The sequence below is a fragment of the Furipterus horrens genome, unplaced genomic scaffold, assembly GCF_987537825.1.
Source record: "Furipterus horrens unplaced genomic scaffold, mFurHor1.1.pri manual_scaffold_12, whole genome shotgun sequence".
Classification (NCBI taxonomy): Eukaryota; Metazoa; Chordata; class Mammalia; order Chiroptera; family Furipteridae; genus Furipterus; species Furipterus horrens.
Window position 1 is genome coordinate 76,375,693 of NW_028327182.1, and position 21,185 is coordinate 76,396,877.

General features: G+C 39.3%; 1 protein-coding gene across 2 annotated transcripts in view; it reads right to left on the minus strand.

The window, feature by feature from the left end:
• Positions 1 to 985: 985 nt before the first annotated feature.
• Positions 986 to 21,185, minus strand: part of IDO2 (indoleamine 2,3-dioxygenase 2) — a 53,630-nt gene continuing 33,430 nt past the window's right edge. For both annotated transcript variants that reach the window (XM_090258458.1, XM_090258459.1), the window contains exons 8-10: positions 16,929 to 16,980; positions 6,160 to 6,308; positions 986 to 2,113 (exon numbers count right to left, since the gene is read on the minus strand). In XM_090258458.1, coding sequence (XP_090114584.1) covers positions 1,758 to 2,113; positions 6,160 to 6,308; positions 16,929 to 16,980 — 557 coding nt within the window. In that variant the 3' untranslated portion in view covers positions 986 to 1,757. The remainder of the gene's footprint in view (positions 2,114 to 6,159; positions 6,309 to 16,928; positions 16,981 to 21,185) is intronic.

The window sequence follows — 21,185 nt, forward strand, 5'->3', positions numbered from 1 at the left end:
TAAAACCCAGATCTTATTTTAAAGGTCATATTATTTTTACCTGAGAATGATATTGAGAAGGGACAATGTTTTGAATCATTAACCAATGTGCTTCTGTATTACTCCCCAACCTAGTCCCCTTGGTCTACTTCCTTGGACCATGGCACATAGCCAGCCTGGGCAGTTAAGACAGTCTGGGTTTATTGAGACCAAGGTAGGGCAGTTAGAAAAGCAAATCAAAGAGAAGTAAGATATCCATGCTCATTTTCTGAGTTTCATACCAGACTTTTCAAACACAAGGAAAAGAGAACATATGAAAAGAAAGGCTTTCTGAGTTATGACAGCCTAGGTGTCAGGTCCATTTTTTCCCCTTGGCCCACGCAGACTAGAAGCTCTCATCCCTACCTCCCCCTTTTTTTCCAGACCAAGCCCTCAAAGGATATGAGACAATATGAGCCTCCTGATACCCCAAGTGGAAGATATTGGTTCTTGACTTCTTACCAATGGCCCCGAGAGTTGACAAGAGTCCAGAATTACCCCCCTCCACCAACGCACACCACCATGGCACTACAGAGTGAGGATAGTTGCAGTGGGTGCTGGGCACACTTTGAATCAATTCTGTAGTCTCCCAATACTGCCCGAGGGATGCGGGAAGTAGTCACATGGTTTTCTCAGTGGCATAATAGGACCTTGAGGGCTGAGAAATCTGAAAGGTCTCTAGACAGGATAAAATATACTGTAAGCTTTATTTGTCCAGTATCTACATTAGATGGAGAAAGGGACTATTTATCAGACACTTATTTGGGCAGAAGCTGCTCCCCATGATCAGGTGCCTCTCCCTAATGCTGTGATGCTAGATCAGAGCTGTGGAATTTGATATTATCCCAAATATACATATGTGTGCATAGTTGGGGAGCAAGTCTAAATTAGTGGAGTTTATCCCAAATAGAACAGATTAGTATTTTCTACTTTTTACAGTCAGGTGGAATAAGACCTTGTAAACATGTAGATTTACTGTTTATTCCCACTTCACTCATTTACTTCCAAAGGGTCAATTAATTCATTTTACAGATGCAAACTTTTAGTGAAAGGAGAAAGAATTGTTCTAAAAATAAAGAAGGAAACTAAAAGAGAATTTGCAAGTTTATGAACCATGTGGAAGAGTCTCATCCATTCCCATGTCATTAACCAGGCATCTGGTGACTTTTGAGTCCCACTGTTAGCCTCCTCTTTTCTCCACATCTCCACTGGAGCATCCCAACCTCCTGCCACCACATCAACACATGCAGGGAGGCAAGGGCTGCACTGTGGAGCCACAAAAATCTCTGTTCATATTCCTAAGTCAGTACTCAGTAGGAACTTAATACATTTTAAGTGCATGAAGGCATGAATATTTAATTTGTTTTTTCAAGAAATCAATGAGATGATCTGTCCACAGGCAATGTTATTTGGTTTCTGAAATTTTCATTGGTTATTCATCACTTTGCAAACAGAATAGGATACTCTTGCTCCTCTGTGGGGTTCTCAATGGACTGTCCAAAACTGTTTGCTATTAACCAGCGATCAGGTAGAGAAAGAAAATTTTCTGGCCTGAAAAATCTCTGTGAAGACTAGCAGGTCTCAACAAAGGAGATGATGTTCTATAGAGCAGGAACATGAGTAGGACTGAGGTTTACTTTGTGTTATTCCCGATAGAGCACTGACCCTCATTCTTCAGGCCCATCTTCCCTCCAGTGGGACATTTTCTGCTTTTGCATCAATGGAGAGAAGGCATGCTCTCAAGCACTTTGTAGAAGGATTGCCTCTAAGGTCTTATTCCTGACACTCTTCAGGAAGTTCAGAACTGAAGTCCCTCCTGTGCCCCTCTCCTCTAAGGCCCGAGGTGGCCCTGGGAGATGGCTTGGTTTTCTGCCCTTTGCTTTGGCTGCAGCCGTGATAAGGTATTTGGTCACCACAGTTATGTGGTAGCTGCGCAGCTCTGCCAGGGCCTCCACACAATGGTTATATGCTGTCACAAGTTGGTCATTTCCAGAGGATAGGACATGATGCCTCAGTGAAGGAGCTGACTGTATTTCTTCTATGAAGGCCTTATGTGAAGGAGGCATGTAGTCCCTCATTCTGAGCAGAAAGTCACCTGAAAGAAACCATCCATAACAATGTCATAGCTCCACATGGAAAGATAAGAGTCTGTCTGCTTTTCTGAATATCAATGATACAAAGACTATTGCTGTCACCCTAACTATCTGATCTGCTTTGCTGGCTCTTTCACTAGTAGACTTCGAAGACTCAAATGCACACTCCTGACTAGTGGTAGGAGATGGGAAAGGGAAACAGAAGCAAGCACATCTCAGAAAACTGAGTTAGAACTAGGTCTATCAGCCAGTGTATAAATGTTTATCATTTACCAAATGTGGGCAAAGTATCTTGCTAGTCACTGTGGGAGAATAGTTACAAATGTAAGACATAAACCCTTAAACTAAGTAGCTAGATAATTTGATGAATTTTGTTTTTTAAATGCTTTGTTTTGGAGGAAGTGCTAAGGAAGAAAGTAATAGAATTTATATGAGTAAGAAAATAAAGAATGAACAACTCTTTTAATAATGGCCTCTTGAAGTCAAATTGTTTAAAATGTAATTAACAGATATTTATAGAAAGTGTAGATAGATAAACCATTTTTACAAAATCCATTATGTTTAATATTATGCATGGTAAGTCAAACACTAACATTACCAAGTCAAAGCTCCATGAAAAGTTATCATGGTTCTAGAGAACTGACTTTTATGGATGAGACTGGACCCTATGACACCAAGTTGTAGGTTTTTTTTTTCTAATTCATCTTGAAATTTATGTATTATGAAGTGCTTCTGGAAGCCGTTAAACATTTGGCTCAAGGCTGGCAGGTACAGAAATGAGCAATTTCAAGCTTCTAAAATGGTTGACCCTTTCCTCTTTTGGTCTAAATAGAATTGGCTTGAGGTTGCACCATTTTTATGAGGAAGGGCTTTAGTAGAAGAGCTTACACCCATTATCAGCAATACCCAGACTTATCAACAAAATGACAAGCTATTCAGACTCCAAAACTCTCTCCCATTTTAGAGAAAGGAAGCCATTGCCTAAAGATCCAAACAAAATTGTAGTGAACAGCTAGAAATCAGCAATGTTTTAAGATTTGGAAATGAAACTCAATATCCTGCTGAGGTCTGACATTAATTGACGACGTAAGAACATACAAGTGGTAGACAGACACTCTGTGTCTCCAACCACAGCTAAGAAGGAATACAACTACTTCAAAACTAGAAACAACCAGAAGTTCCAGAAAATCAAAGTGCATGGAAGTCCAGCAAACAAAGATATAAAAAAGAAATACTCATTCAGATAGGTAGGAGGGGCGGAGAGGACGTGGTGTAGTGGTGGCAGCAGCAGTGGCAGCAGCGGCAGGCTGGCGGAAAGCACAGTTACACATTTTAAAAAGTCAGGAGGGACACCTGGGGAGCTTTCCCACCTCTTCACCAGACCTTGCAGCTCACAGTCCCAGCACCGGGGAAAACCAAGCTTCATTGTTTCTGACTGTGCAAACCAGTGGGGGTTGGGGCACAAGATTTCGTTTTTTGTTTTTTTTTTTTTACAAATTAAATTAACGATCCCAATGGGGAATGAGAGTGTGGGCGGGTTAATAGTTGTTGCTGGGAGGAAACAAGAAACCTCAGCCTTAAAGGCCTCACATAGTTTGGAGCCAATGACAGGAAGGGAAGAGCTAAGCTAATGCAGGGGGAGCGAGGAGACTCCACTCTCATGGCAGACATGCCTGCCCCACCCCCCGCCGGGCGCCGTCAGGAAATGAATCTTCTTTCCTGGTCACAGACCACATCCCGCGCTCAGCACTGGCTGCCAGGAGCACTGGGCTGTCTCTACGCTGCACGTTTAAAAAATGTAAAAAAGGTGCAGCGAGATATGTGAGGGATGGCGCCCATTTATTCAGGGTGTCGGAAGAGGGGAGGGAGGGGGTCTCCTTGGAGCCCCCCACTTCATTCCATTATCAAAGAAGAATATAGATACAGAATATAAAGGATGCAAAGCACGAAGGACCTGGGAAGGGGGACCCACAACCACAGAAGCTGCTCCAAAACCAGGACAGAAATAAGCAAACCCAGCTTCTTTAAGGCAGCCTAAAAAACGGAAATTCACATCTCATCATATTTTTCTCGTTTCTCACTCTCTTTGCCAACAAAATCTGTTCCTGATGGGCACAGCTTATTTTTATTCTTTCACTGGGGTAATCACAGGGACTGTGCAGTCCACCCAGTTCTGCCTGGAAGTCCTCCTTCCCAGAGGGAGGGGTGCTCCTCGGCTGAGACCGCTAGAAGCTGGATGCTGTGGCAGGCAACGAGTGACCCGGGACATGGGAGTAGACACCATCTCCAGGCACAGTCCTCACGTGGGGGCATCAGAGACCAGACAGACAAGGGCCCCTTCAATTGGGGAGTAACTTCTGTTTTCCTGCATTCAGGTTCTGGCCTATGGGAGGGAAAAGAGTCCCCTCAGCAGAGTCCAGTTGTTTAAAGGGCCCCCATGGTCCTAGAACATCCACAGACCCACCCACTGTGGGAACTATGGCCAGGGCAACAGCTAGAGAGGCTCCAGTCCCATATGGAAGTGGGAGAAATGCCTGGAAAATGGGCGAGTGCTGAGCAAGCGTCATTGTTCCCTCTCAGACCCCTCCCCCACATACAACACCACAACGTGGTGAAACAGGTCACCCTGTACTGATGAATCCCTAAGACCCTGCCCCTTACAGCATAACAGGAGAAACAGCTCTACCTAAGACAGAAGCAGACAAACACAGGAGCCTGTCAAGATGAGAAGACAGAGAAGTGTGGCCCCAAAGAGGGAACCGTTCAAGGTTCCAGTAGGAGAACTAAGTGACGAAGAGATAGCCAACCTAACAGATTCAGAATTCCAAACATGGGTGATAAAGTTGCTCACAGGCTTGACAGATATGCTTGAGTATGGCAAACGCATAAGAGAAGTGAAGGCTATGCTAAATGAAGTGTAGGAAAATCCACATGAAACCAATAGTGAAGGAAATAAAACCAGGGTTCAAATCAATGATTTGGAACATGAGGAAGAAAAAAACAGTCAACCAGTACAGAATGATGGAACAAGAATTGAAAAAAATTAGGAGAGGCTTGGGAACCTCTGGGACAACTTTAAAGGTGCCAACATCTGAATCATAGGGGTGCCAGAAGGAGAAGAGTAAGTTCAAGAAATTGAAAATTGATATGAAAAATTAATGGAGGAAAACTTCTCAAATTTTGTGAATGAAATAGACATATGAGTCAAGGAAGCACAGAGAGTCCCTGGAGAGCTGCACGCAGAAGGGACCACACCAAGACACATCGTAATTAAAATGCCAAAGTTTAAAGATAAAGAGAGAATCTTAAAAGCAGCTAGAGAAAAGCAGAGAGTTGCCTACAAAGGGGTGCCTATAAGACTATCAGCTGACTTCTCAAAAGACATTTTGCAGGCAAGAAGGGACTGGCAAGAAGTATTAAATATGATGACAAGCAAGGACGTACGACCAAAATTACTCTATCCAGCAAAGCTATCATTTGGAATGGAAGGGCAGATGAAGTGCTTTCTAGACAAGGTAAAGCTAAGAGTTCATCATCACCAAGCCATTATTATATATAATGTCAAAGGGACGTACTTAAGAAAAAGAAGATCAAAACTATGAACACTAAATGACAACAAACTCACAACTATCAACAATTAAATCTAGAAAAAAAAACAAAATCCAACTAAGCAAACCAGAGTAGGAACAGAATCATAGGTATGGGGATCTATGGAGGGTTATCAGCTGGGAAGAGGGAGGGGGAGAAATGGGGAAATGTTGCAGGGATTAAGAAGCATAATCAGTTGGTAGAAAATAGACAGGGGGAAGTTAAGAATAATATAGAAAAGGGTGAAGCCAAAGAACTTATATGCATGACCCAGGGATATGAACTAAGAGGGTAGGATTGCTGGAGGAAAGGAGGGTACTGGGTAGAGGGGAACAAAGGGGAAAAATATGGAACTACTGTAACAACATAATAAAATATACTTTAAAGAACAAAACAAAACACTTCTGTTCTTCTTCCTTGTTAAGGAATAAAAAAAGAAAAGGAAAAATGTCTGACTTACCACTTTCCTTGCTGTGACGAATGCCCAAGAACTCATCGAAGGCATGAAGCACTGTGCTCTGAGCCGCACTCCCTCCAGAGTATTTCAGGGGCTCTGTGGAGACTCCTTCATATATCAACCCCATCGGCATTGCTGGGTTATCTTTCCATCTAAGCAAGAGTAAAAGTTGGTGAGAAGTGGGTGCTCAGACTTAAGAGTATATTTTCTGATATAGAACCAGAAAGTGAGCAATAAAGCAAATGATTTCAATGATAAACTTATGGCAAAAGACTGGATATCTTTGTAGGATGTGTACCTCAGCATCATCTTGACCCCAATTTCGTAACAGGACATAGAATGCAGCCCTTCTCCTACCTCATTTAAACAACTTTTACAGAGAAGTAAATATTTGTAGAGAAGAATCCTTGGCATTGGTTTCACAATATGTATATTAGAAAAAAATCTATTCATAAAGACAGCATCAGTGCTAGTTAACAGAAACAAATTAGGGACTCTGGAACAATTTGCTCTCCCTCTGATTAAATAATTTTGATGATATAATAATCCCACAAGTAAAGATTTAAAAATGGACACACACACAAACACACACACATATAAATACACACACACACACACACACACACACACATCTTTGCCCTTCCCTGAAATAGTTATAATACTTGACACATTAAACTGTCAGTTCTAAAATACTACCCAACTTCATGGGAATGCCTTTGCCAATACTTTGTTGATAACAAGTATTGATAATAAGGGCAGTGACAAAAAAGAGCACAATACAACCTTGCAGGTTACCAGAAGCTAGGTCAGCGACCTGTAAAGGTTCTTAGTCATGCTCAGATTAAGTAGGTTTTTATCCCCTCTCCTCTGTTTTCTTCTCTTCAGTCTTTCTGATTACATGTCTTCATCTTTCTGTCTGAGTATCCCTGTTCTTATCTCCAACTATTTTACTCATTTCCCTGTCTGATTTTCTTAGTCTTAAACAATCTCAGAGTGTATGTGGGTGGCTCCCTAATGAGACAAAACCAATAGCACCAAGAACACATATATTTGTACTTATAATGCTTAACAGTTTATGAAGCAGCTTCACATTCATTTTCTCATTTGACCTTTTCTGAGCAGATCAAGGCAGGTATTTTTAAATCCATTTTACAGATAAAGAAACAAAGACTGAAAGCAGTTAAGTCTCCAGGACCACATTGCTTGGGAGCAGAAGAACCAAATTAAATCTGCAGCTTGTAATTTTCTATTTTCATGTTCTCAAGGCATCTGGATTTCTCCTTTTTCTAAGCAATAGGATCTTTTTCTCTTATTACCAGGAACAAATTACCCTCCCAGCTGTTAACAGTTTAAGTAACAGTTTTACGGTATGTCTCACCTTCCCATAACTTTGCTCAAGAGAAGGGAAATACCCACTTCTCACACATACAAAAGCCACAGGAAAATCATTCAACTTCCTGTTTTTATGACCTTTTTCAAATAATGTCTCTGAAGGAGGAAATGCTACAAGAAGCTGGGTTTTTTTGTTTTTTTTTTTTTTGAAGAGAGGCTGTTTTTGGTCAGCCATTCTATGGTTCTTATTGGATGAATATCAGAGTGGCCTTTGCAGATGAGGCAATATCATTCTAGAAAGAAATGAGGCACAGAAAGCAGTTGGGGGGACAAGCAGGAAGAACAAAGGGAGGATTCTGATTGTAAGGTGTTGCTGTTAGGAAGCAGGGCTCTATTTTATGCTGATAGGCACTGTAAAGGCAGGTGTGATATTTACTAACTGTGAGCCTTGGCTTAGTTAAATTAACGTCTCTGAACCTCAACTTCTTCATTCAAGTAATATAAGTATCTATCTTATTGGATTGTTGTGAGAAGTAATTAAAATAATACTAGTTCGGTGCTTGGAACATATTATTAAGCATTCAGTAAACATCAGCTATTTTATAATTTTTTCAGAATGAGTTGGAATCCCTGTTCTCCCTTTCATTATTTTGTAAGTCTGTACTAACCCTTCTGAGTCTTAGTTCTCCTAATTTGTACTTACTTCCTAAAGATGCCAGAAGAATTAAATGAGTTTCAGAGATGGTTCATGACTTGTCAGAGTTCAGAACACTTCCCCAATAAAATTTCTAAATAACATTTTATGGGGAGGAAATATGAAGACATAACTGCTGCTGTGTGGTAAGTGGACCAGAGACCACACTTGTTCAGATTTTCTTTGTAATCCCATTGGTTGTTTTACATAAAAGTCATTTTGATCTCTTCACCAGTTTCTTCCATTATTACCACTTCTAAGTGTTGAGCTCTCTCAGGGCTCAGTCCTTGATCTTTTCACTACTTTCACTTCCTAAGTGACCTTATCTAGCCCCATAGATTTATAAACCTATTCTGACTATTCACAAATTTGCACCTACACCTGAACCTCTCCCTTGTATTCTAGACTCATATGTTTGACTATCTACCAGACATCTCCATAGGAATGAATATTTCTTTGGGAGACCGGTCTGTGTGGTATTAGAAACTGTGACCGCTGCGTGAGCCAGGACCATCAAATCGGCCCATTAGTCTTATGGGCAGCTGGTTGGCATGCTTCAATTGCTACACTCCCACTCCCACATTCCAGAGGGTCCTGGAAGAAAGATAAAAATGGAATATGCTCTTTGAAACTAGTAAAGCCTGCTCTGCGTTGTGTAACTCCCAATCTATATCAACAGAATGTTTAACTCCAGGAGTGTAGTCTAAACTTTTGCAATGTACTCTGGCCCTGAAAGTCTGAATTGCTTATTCCTATATGTTGATTTATATTTTTCTTTGTCCATCCTAAGGATAGTTAGGAGGGTGGCCCGCAAGTCATGCACTTCTGCACGTAGCCAACCTAATAAAAACTCGGACCTAAAGGAGGTTCAACAGTGTCCTCCTCTGAGAGGCACTCCCCTTCTCTTTCTTCAGGCATTTCATCTCTGAGTCAATCATTTCACCTGCGCTGAGGGATCTACAGTAGGGGTACCCTGCACAGGTCCTAAACCAACCACCTGATTTCCCTACACTTTTGCTAAATTTGTTCTCCCTACATCCTTTTGCCAAACTTGTTCCTCCTCAAAAGAAAAATAGGCAGTTACATCTTTTCAACAGATTGGGTCAAAAAACCTTAAAATCTTTGATTTTTGATTGACCTTTGTCTCTTCCATTCCATGTGCAGCCCAATAGCAGATCCTGTCAACTTTACCATCGATCTATATCTAGAACCGGCCATTTCTCAAAGCCTCCAATGTTACCACCCTAGTTAAAGTTACCACCCTGAATTATAGTACAAGCTTCTTAAATACTTTCGTGGCTTTCATTCTTGTTCTGAAATTAAGTATTTTCCACTTAGAAGATGGAGTGATGATGTGAAACTTAAGACAGATCATGTCAAATCTTTCAAACTTGCCAGTGTTGTTCATCCCATTTAGAAAAGAAGCAAACAGGCCCCTACGTGATCTAGTCTTCCACTATCATGTGTATCTTTCCCAGTCTACTGAATATTTACTCCATTCAAGCACTGCTGGCCTCCATGAAACTCCTCCTTCATGACGTGCTATCACTTCATGGTCATTGAAATTTCTTTTCCTTTTGCTTGGAACAAGTATTTAGCTGGCTTACTCCTTACATCTTTCAGGTATCTGCTTAAACACCCCTTAGAATGTGGCATTCCCAGATTGCAATAAATGAATAAGAAACTTCCACCACCACTTGACCACTCCATGATTCCCTGTATCCTACTTCACATTTCCTCATATTGCTTATTGTTGTAACATATCTTGTATGATACTTGATCTTGTTCTATTTATTTCTTCATCTGTCTCCCATCATTAAACTTTATGTAAGCGCCAAAGAAATGAAGTTTATCTTTTATTTTATTGCTTCATTTCCAGAACCTAGAACTGTTCCTGGCGTATGGTAAGCACTCATTAAGTAGCTGATGAATGAGTTAATAAAATTATAGCATTCTATAATTATGCATTATATATCTAAAATATATAGACCCAAGTGTATTTCTTAAAAAGACTTGTCCAGCTTAAAAAAGCCATCAAATGCTCAAATGGCCAAGGCATCAATCAGCCTCTTTTTAGTGCCCCAACTTGAAGAAGACACATTGAAGCCACATAGAAGGTGACAGAGAAAATACCAGGATGAAAGTAAAAAAGTAAGAGAAAGATACCTACTTTCAAAATCCATATATTCTTCACCTATGATGACACTAGTCTGAGGAAGGGAAGTTAAGTTTCTCCGAAGAATCCAAGGACAGCTCCCATGAATTCTCAGGCCCAAACTGCTATTTGTAAAGGAAAGGGATTGTTTTTCTTTCAAATCTCTGTAGGCAATATTATTTTTAGCCTTTCTCGTAGCATATTTCTAGCAAGCCCAATAAAAGCAGACATTTAAAAAGGGGAAAAAAAAGAGAGATATCTCCCCCCCCAGGGGATATTAACTTCCCTGAGAAATTTAATGTGAGTGAGAAATAAAGGGAGTATGTTTCATCTGCAGATGCAACTCTCAACTCTCCTAAATAAAAATGTTTTTAAAAGTAAACAAAAATAATAAATTAAACATGGGGCAAGTAAAGAACACAGGAGCAGATTTAGGTTTTTCTAGACAACCCTATTAGAAATTGTCAACAATCCAGATGTTTTTGGTCATCTGCACTTATCAATACACTTAGGATTTGGCACTGGTCACTTAGTTTAGCTACATGAGAAATATTCTGAAAATCAGAAACAGAGGGGAGACACTTATGTAGATCACAGATAAAAATGTAACATTGACCTAGTATTTTTTTGGTATATTTTATTGATTAATGTAGTTACAGTAGTCCCAATTGTTTTCCTTTGCCCCCCTCCACCCAGTACTCCCCTTTCCTCCAGCAATCCCACCTCCCTTAGTTCATGTCCATGGGCTGTGCATATAAGTTCTTTGGCTTCACCCTTTCCTATGTTATTCTTTTTTTAAAGTACATTTTATTGATTATATTGTTACAGTAGTCCCAATTTTTTTCTTCCGTTTCTCCCCTCTGCCCAGTACGCCCCTTCCCTCCAGCAATCCCACCCCCCTTAGTTCATGTCAATGGGTCGTGCATGTAAATTCTTTGGCTTCACCCTTTCTTATATTAGTTTAAATTCCCCCTATCTATTTTGTACCAAACAACTATACTTCTTAATCCCTGCATCAGTTCCCCATTCCTCTCCCTTCCCCCTCTCAGCTGATAATCCTCCAAATGATTCCCATACCTATGATTCTGCTCCTATTCTGGTTTGCTTAGTTGGGTTTTGTTTTTATTTTTTAGATTCAGTTGTTGATAGTTGGAAGTTTGTTGTCATTTTAATGTTCATAATTCTGATCTTCTTTTTCTTAAGTAACTCCCCTTGACATTTTATATAATAATAGCTTGGTGATGATGAGCTCCTTTAGCTTTACCTTGTTTGGAAAGCACTTCATCTGCCCTTCCATTCCAAATGATAGCTTTGCTGGATAGAGTAGTCTTGGTTGTAGGTCCTTCCTTTTCATCACCTTGAATACTTCTTGCCAGTCCCTTCTTGCCTGCAAAATGTCTTTTGAGAAATCAGCTTATAGTCTTATAGGCACCACTTTGTAGGCAACTCTCTGCTTTTCTCTTGCTGCTTTTAAGATTCTCTCTTTATCTTTAAACTTTGGCATTTTCATTATGATGTGTATTGGTGTGGTCCTCTTTGGGTCTAGCTTGTTTCAGACTCTCTGTGCTTCCTGGATTTGTATGTCTATATCCTTTGCCAAATTTGGAGAGTTTTCCTTCATTATTTTCTCACATAAGCTTTCAACTTATTGCTCTTCCTCTTCTCCTTCTGGCACCCTATGATTCAGATATTGGCATGTTTAAAGTTGTCCCAGAGGGTCTTAAGCCTCTCCTCATTTTTTTAAATTCCTGTTTTCTCACTCTGTACTGGTTTACTGTTTTTCTTCTTCTTCTTCTTATGTTCCAAATCATTGATTTGAACCCGTTTTCTTCCCTTCACCATTGGTTTTGTGTGGATCTTCCTTTGTTTCATTTAGCATAGCCTTCACTTCTTTCCTTATGCATTTTCCATACTTAAGCATATCTGCCAAGCCTATGAGAATCTTTATCACCAGTGTTTTGAACTCTGCATCTGTTAGGTTGGCTATCTCCTCATCTGTTAGGTTGCCTATCTCCTTGTTGCTTAGTCCTCCCACTGGAACCTTGATCTGTTCCCTCTTTTGGGCCATACCTCTCTGCCTCCTCATCTTGACAAGTCCCTGTGTTTGCCTGTGTGTCTTAGGTAGAGCTGTTGCACCTGTTACGTTGTAAGGGGTGATGCCTTAGGTATTCATCAATACTGGGTGATCCGTTTCACTATGTTGTGGTGCTGTTTGTAGGAGGGGGTCTGAGAGGGGACAATGAGGCTTGCGCACTTGCCCTTTTCCAGGCATTTCTCCCACTTCCGTATGGACTGGTGCCTCTCTAGCTGTTGTCCTGACTGTTGTTCCCTGAGTGGGTAGGTCTGTGGATGTTCTGGGACCATGGGGATCCTTTAAACAAGCGGACTCTACTAGAGACCAGCAATTTTTTTCTCTGCCCCAACCCCTACTGGTTTGCACAGTCAAAAGCAATGAGCCTTTATTTTTGGGAAACCGCTCCTCATGGTTTAAGAAATTGTAGCCCCAGCCTGAGCATGGCGAGCTGCCAGCTTTCTGGCCACCCTTGCCTCTAAGTCTCAACATAAGTCTGTGTGTGGAACATAATTGTCAACCACTCAGAGGGTTGCCATGGGAATTAAATCAAAGAGCATTTATTAAGCTCATTGTGCTTCAAAACTTGCTCTGCTTTCCTTATCAGCAATGTAGTGTAAGCTATCTTTAGCAGGGAGTATATGAAACCCTGTACTTGGTCCGAATGTTTTATAGAACTTGACTCTAATCAGTCAGTGTGATTCCTGAATTAGTGTATGTTATCTGTTACTGTCAAACAACTGAATACAATAGACAATTTATGAATTTCAGCCTTGTATCTCTTGTATGTATCCTCCTCAATAAAAGGCATGAGGGATGAAGGTTTGGCTGCTGGTCTCCACTAGAGAGGCAGTCGCCTTCTTTCCCCCAGACCTAATAAAGTGTCCTGGGTAAAAGTTTATTCTGTCGTGGTCACGAAGCCTCTGCTGGACAGAGCAACTTCCAACCGAGCCTAGGGTGTGTGTGGTACCTCCGCCATATTTATTTTCCCTGGTGCCAGAACTATGAACTGTCTGGTCTGGTTTGGTCTGGTGCTGGGAGTGCTTCCCAGGTGTCCCTCCCTACTTTTTAAAACATGTGACTGTGCTTCTGCTGGCTTGCTGTCACTGATGCTGCTGCCACACCGCGTCCTCTCTGCCCCAGCTCCGCCCCTCTACCTGTCTGGATGAGTATTTCTTCTTTATATCTTTGCTTTTTTGACTTCCATGCAGCTTTATTTTCTGGGACTTCTGGTTGTCTCTGGTTTTGAGGTAGTTGTATTCCTTCTTAATTGTAGAGGGAGATGCAGCGTGTCTGTCTAGGCCTCCATCTTGGCTGGAAGTCCCTGACCCGGTACTTATTTTAATGAAAATAAAGTTACCTTCTGGACCCCATCTAATCATGAGAATTGTGCTTTACTTTGTTCTCTAAGTTTGCATTAAGGGTAGAATCCCAAAAATATTGCCCCAAGATTCCTATTCTCATTCCTAGAACTGTTGACATTATGAGATATACCTGTCAATAATGATATATAACAAGACAAAGGGACTTTGCAGATGTAGTTAAGTTTAATAATCAATTGACCTTAATAAAGAGGGTCATTCTAGATAGTCTAGGTGAGCTGAATCTAATCAATAATACCTTAAAAGCAGGAACTTTTCTCTGGCTAGCAGCATAAGAAGAAGTCAGAGAGATGTGAAATACTGGAAGGATAGGAAATGTCATTGCTGAGTCAGAGGAGCCCAGGTGACAAAGAATGCAGGAAGCTATTAGAAACTGAAATTACATTCTCACAGTCAGCATAGAAGCAAACACTACAACTTCCAAACCACAGTAAATTAGGTTCTACAAAAAATGTCACAGAGCTCTTCCCCAGATCTCCAGATAAGAGCTCAGCCCAGCAGATACCTTGATGTGGCCTTTTGAGACCCTAAGCAGAGAACCAAGCTGAACTCACCCTAACCTCTCACCCACAGAAATGTGAGCTAATTAATGTGTATGTCATTTTAAGCTGCTAAACTTGTAGTAATTTGCTTTGTTACAAAAAACAAAACAAAACAAACAAACAAACAAAAAACCCTTAATGCAAACTTAGAGGACAAAGTAAATCACAAAGAGATTTTTAGAATTAGGTGCTTCCTAAATCTGAGTCTGTTTTAAACCATTATTGAATGAAATGCTAAAGGGACTTGTTGAAGAAAAAGAAGAAGATCAAAACTAGAAACAATAAAATGGCAATAATACATATCTATCAACAATTGAATCTAAATAAACAAACTAAGCTAACAAGAACAGAGACAGAATCATGGATACAGAGAGCATTTTGATGGTTGACAGATGGGAAGGGGGTGTGGGTGATGGGTGAAGAGGTGAGGGGATTAAGAAGTACAAATAGGTAGTTACAGAATAGCCATGGGGATGTAAAGTACAGCATAAGAAGTGGAGTAGCCAAAGAACTTATACATGTGACCCATGGATATGAACAATGTGGGGACTGCCTGAGGGAGTGGGGGATGCTGGTGGAAGGGGCCAAAGGGGGGAAAATTGGGACAACTGTAATAGTATAATCAATAAAATATAATTGATGAAACATTTTAAAATGACCTTTTATTCTTTTGTCTAATCCAACCAAAGCATATCTACATGTTTTGCTTAATATGTTACTAGAATCTCTTTCCTATATTCAGATCTTGTCTTAACCCTGACTACATAAAAAAATATACAAAAAGCAATAAGAGTCCTATAGGATAATCTCTTTGGGGAACATTTCAGAGGTGAAAGTCTAAATTCTGAGACACATTCCCAATTCCATATCTGTCACCTCCCCCTTTTTCCATTTTTTCCCCAATAAGCCAGGTACCTATTACTTTCCTGTTATTCCATAGAAACCTTCCTGGTTTTACTCTTTGCACCCTGCAATGAGGAATCCCCATCCAGAACAGCCTCCCTCCCTTAGAAAGGGAGGTCACTTACTCACACTCTGGACTCTACCCAATCTGTAGAAAATAATTAGTACATATTGTCACTCTATTCTTCCACCAATAGATTATACCACTAGATCAATAGATTTACAAAATTATTGATTTTGGTGTTTGGCATGTTTCTTGTTACATCCAGGTGTCACTCCCTGTTCTTTCTATCAATAACACTTTAGTCATGTTCTAGTTATATGTATGGCACACTAGATAATATTGATTGCACATTTTTATCTCATCCATCCTCTACCTCCACCTTTCATTTCTCACCCTTAAAAACAAACTAAATTTCTTACAGTGAATAGGAAAACCAATCTTATTAAAGCATGCCAATGTATGACAAGTGTATTTAAAGTAAAAAACATATCTAAGAGCAGTGTTCTGTATTTGGAGAAATTACAGGTCATGTTGTTGTAGGAAAAACTTGGTTCTTCTTGATGACACAGTAAAGAATTACAGATAAGCAAGTCTATTAGCATGCAAGCAAAGTTTATTAGTAATATGTTCTCATGGAAGAGAACAGGCCTAGCCAAGGTGGGGATGAAAGGCATAGGCTTGAGCAGCAAAAAGCATCAGGTTCTTTTTCCTGAGAACTTATATAGCTAGTAGGATGAAGTGAGGGAGTTACATATTGATTGGTGGGTAAAGCTGGTGCCAGTTTCCCCTGGGGGACATGACTACCCAAACATAAGTATGTGTAGGGGTCTATTCTCCGAATTCTTATCTTGCTCCAGACCACATCTGGTCATCTTGATACATGACAGGAGTTGAGGCAACTACCCAAAGTTATTTATGGGCTCTTAAAAACATATAGTGACCAGAGGCAGGTAATTAACCAAAGATGTTTTATGGGCTTTTTCTTTGGGCACTGTCGACCCCCACTTCCCCTTACCAAGTCTTGGGTTGAATAAACAGTTTCTAAGGCTTTATTTCCCAGACAGTGGAAATGATACATACAGAATTTCAAGACAACCCCTACTCCTGTATTAGCATGGTGTTTCTTGTGATGTTGGAATACATGGCAATCTTACCAAACCAAAATCAAGACTGCTGAGTTAGTGGGTGAGACATGCCTCCCTCCTGCTCCCTGCTTTGGATTATTATCTATCCTACCTAACAATGTGACAGGAAAAGAATACATAGGAATGTGAGAAAATGGTAGCTATTTTAGGAATGTTATAAGAAAGCTTTCAAGCTACTGTCTATACATACATCTGTCTCAGTAACAGCAGAATATAAATGACTGAGCTTTGTGGGTGGCATACTGGGCTTTTTTTTCCCATTTCTGTCATGAAGGTGGGGTTCTAAGAAAGGTAAATACAAATAAATCTAATATGATAACCTGAAGACAAAAACCCTCAACTTAAATATTCAACCTTTACGGTCATTTGTCATGCAGGTGGTACCCCTCTTCTTTTATCCATGAGTGGATCCAGGTGATTACTTCACTAACAAGAGTTACTTGGTGTGTTTCTTACTCTAGGAAGCTTATATCAGTTTCTATCCCCATAAATTTGGAAAATGTTACAGAGACTTCATGCAGGAAAACAGTTGAACTATACTCACCCAGAGAGAAAGATCCGGATGACTGCATAAAATATGTCTGGATTTACATAATCTGGAGGAACAATCAAAATTTGAACTTTACTACAGGCAAAAGGGCAATTGGTTACATGTGCATGGGCCCTGCTGCGCTCCTGGGGCTGTCTCTCTATCTGATCTGCATGGAAGTCTGGAATGAAAGCCAGAAGTGAGAGGTGGATGGAATGTTCTCTTCTGTAGTTGTCCTCGTTGGGGCTTACAGAACTTTTAAACTATTCCAAATGCTGCCCTTTTCTTCTTGTGGTACTTCTCCTTGCTGTCCTTAACAAGAACAAAAGATAGTGATCAAGGTCATCTTTTAAAAAGTTAATAATTTAAAAAGATGGTGTTTGCGAGACCATGAGAAGTAGAAAGAAGAAGACAGACAGAAAGAATCACTGCTCTCAGGGCTTTCCCAAGAGAGGGAAACTAAAGCCATCAATGCTCAAGTGGAGTTCTGCATGGTCAACAAAGAACAGAGTAGGGGACAGTCTCTTAGCCAGAGAGTGTCACACTAGCTCAGATGCAGATTCATTTAGCTCCATGTTTAGCTGTATTCATTAAACTGTTCTATTTTGAATCTAAGCTAATGCTTGGGGATAATTGATTTCTTTAGTTTATTAAATTGTATACAAGAAAGCAGGTTTTCACAACTGTATGAAATTTATTTTTATCAACTTTTGAAGGTTGTTCTCTTTCTTCATATAATGAAAAAATGGGGCCTCCCTGTGACTGAGCATACTTCTTTTATCCATACTCCTGTCTCTTTGTTTCTGAGAGAAAAAATAACATATTTTTTATAATAAATAAGTAAGCACATCTCTATTCAATCAATTTTCCGTTTCTACCATCCCTCATGCTCTCTGGTCCTCCATCACTCTTTTCTCTAAAGCCCCATGGGCTTAAGTAATTAATGTCTTCCCTCAGCCTCAGGCTGTCCCATTGCTCCTGAATGGTGTCACATTCTCTCTGCTCTTCTGTGATAATGCTCTTCTGGACTTTTTTTCTGAGTGTTATTTCTGAGTCTTACCCATCTGGTGCTCTTTTACCACATAAATGCTAAATATTATGTACAAGTTTTTCTAAAGCAGTAATGACTGACAATAATTTAAAATTTTACCCAACCTATCATATTTAATGAGAAGTCAGATCGTTTTCATAGATGTAAAATAATTCTGATGTAAAAAATTTCAATATAATTTAAAAATCCATTCATGATAAAGACAAATAAATAAAACATTTTAGGTAATAGAGGGCTCATCCTTGAACTGATCAGAGGAACTCATAGAAGGTCTAGAATACACATTATATTTAATGTTGAAATATTAAAAATAAGTATTTTAAAATGTAGAACAAAACAATGATCATCACTTCCATTCAATACTATGTTGAGAGTCCTAGCAAGAAGAATGAGAAATAAAAATTAAACAAAAATAAAAGCTATAACTACTGGAAATGAAGAAACTGAACAACATTATTCTCAAATAATATAATTTCTACATAGACAATGTACATAATCTACACATAAGTATTAGAATGAATAAGTGTTCATTAAGGTGCTAGATTCATGGTTTAACACTCAAATATCAATTTTATTCTATAAACAAGCAGCAGTCAGTAGTTAAATCAATGATCCCATATGCACTAAGAACAGAAACATAAAGCAACTATAAATAAAACTGAATGTATTTAAGTCTTGTATCTTGAAAGAAATTAAAAGAAAATTTTAAAAATTAAAGAAAAATGTGTCCATTTCAAGAAAGTCAAGAGAATTCAATATTAATATCTAAGAGAAGAAATGTATCTGAAGAAGACATTTCTATCTGAATAAACTCCAGGCAATATGACAAAAGAATATGCACTAATATCAAGGCATGATTTGGGGTAGCTTGTCCAGGAACTTTAGTTAATGCTTTTATGCTATATCTACCTCTCCACCTGCCTTGATCATAAGACAGAAAGACTGGAAGTAATAGAAAAATCATACAATTTTTTCGAAATTAAAATATAGATTTCATGCAATTTGAGCAAAGTTCTTAACAAATATTTAAAAATAAAATTTGATGAGCTGATTTTAACAGTTTATAAGAAAGGCAAAGGCTCAAAGATAAGACAAGAAGAACAAGGTGAGAGGGTTTTTCCTACCTAGAAATGAGAAATACTATGAAGATATTGTTCTTAAGACAAATGATATTGGTATAAGAAAAAATAAACAGATAATGAAACAGAATAGAGAGCCTGGAAACAGATCTAGTCGTTTAAGAAAAATCTGGTATAAGAATTAGTTAATACTGCACATAAGTGATAATTCACAGAAGGGATACTGAATTTATTTCATTTGTTATACTACACATAGATAATAATTGTATGTGAATTAAGGACTGAAACGTGAAAGAAAAAAACAGCAATTTCAAAAGGAAATGCATGCAAATATATTTATGACCTATGATTTTAAAATATCTCATGCAAAACCTCCTATAAAACGGACTTTTATGAAAGAAATGACAGATACTTTGACTATACTTAGATTAAAATTTTCTGCTTTCAAAAGTCATCATAAGATGAACCACACAATTACAACATATATAACTAATAAAAATTATCCTCAAGAGTATGTGAAAACTCATAAAAATACCCAGGTAAAAGATACAAAGACCTTTAGAAAAATAAGGAAAGACATGCACTTAGGAAAAAAGGAGTGTGAATGGTGAGCACACGTGCCCATCACGCACACGCAGAAAAAGAGAAGACAGTTAATGTTTTGCAAATGAGGGAAATGCAGGACATCCTTATCATGGTGGAATAAGAGTTCTTACTGTCTTTCCCTTACAAATGCTAATTTAGACAGTCACTCATGAACAAGGGAGCCTTTGTGGAAGTCCAGGAGTCCACCAAAGAAGCTCCAGCATACCGCTGGAGTAAAAACAGTCCAAGACTGAATGCACTGAAGAGAGTGAGAGGAGCATTTCACTTTTCCTATGTCACCCATCCCACAAGGAGACACAGCTCAGGGCCAAAAGAAAACTTATTGGCCTGGGATTTGTCCCACAAGAAAAAGTGAGACCATGTGAGTGACTGCCCAGCTTCCCCAGCTGCATGAAATGCTTCCGGAGACCCACTTCTTTCTCACCCCACCCAGAACACTGAAGTGAGCTGCATGACTGAGAACACTGGGGGTTGAAAAGTGGCTGTGAGAATGTCAAGTAGGGCTCTTGGAGGGCACTAAAGGGATGCAGAGCCTACTGACCACCTCAAGGACTCCATGAAGGCACCTTCCCACAAGCTGCTGGAGATGCCACACCTGCAGATCCCCCCACCTGGCTCATGGGCACCCCTCGTGTTCAGGGTGCCTCACCCAGACACCACACACCCATACCACGGCCATGTCTTTGTGTACACAATGAGGATAGCAAGAATAAACTTTTGTAAAGAAGGAAGAATAAAATTGGAAGCAGCATGCTCCATGATTTCAAACTATACTATAAATCTATAGTAATCAAAACAGTATGGTGTTGGCATAAAAACAGACACACAGATCAATGGAACAGAACTGAGAGCCCAGAAGTACACCTACACATCCACACATACATGGACATTTAAGATGTGGCAATGAAGTCAAGAACATACGATGGAGAAAATACCAATAAATGATGTTGGAAAAACTGGGCAGCCACAAGGGAAAAAAAAATTCAACTAAACCACTATCTTACACCATACTCAAAATTTAACTGAAAATGGATTAAAGGCTTGAATGCAAGAACTGAAGCCATAAAATTCATAGGAAAAAAAAAAACATATGCAATAAGCTCTCTGACATAGGTCTTAGCGATATTTTAGTGGATCTGACTTCAAAGACAAATGAAACAAAAGCAACATTTAACAAAGGGAACCAGCATCAAATCAAAAAGGCAACCTACTGAATGGGAGAAGATATTTGCAAATCATATACCTGTTAAGGAGTTAGTATTCAAAATATATAAAGAACACATACAACTCAACAACACCAACAAAGCAATTATCCCATTTTTAAAAGGAAAGAGGATCTAAATAGACATTTCTTTACAAAGAAGACACACAGATGGCCAACAGGCATGTCAAAAGATGTGCAACATCACTAATTATTAGAAGAATACAAATAAAAACCATGAGATACAACCTTACATTTTAAGCATAGCTATCATCAAAAATATAAGAAATAACAAGTGTTAGAAGAGATGTGTAGAAAAGGGAACCCTGGTGTAC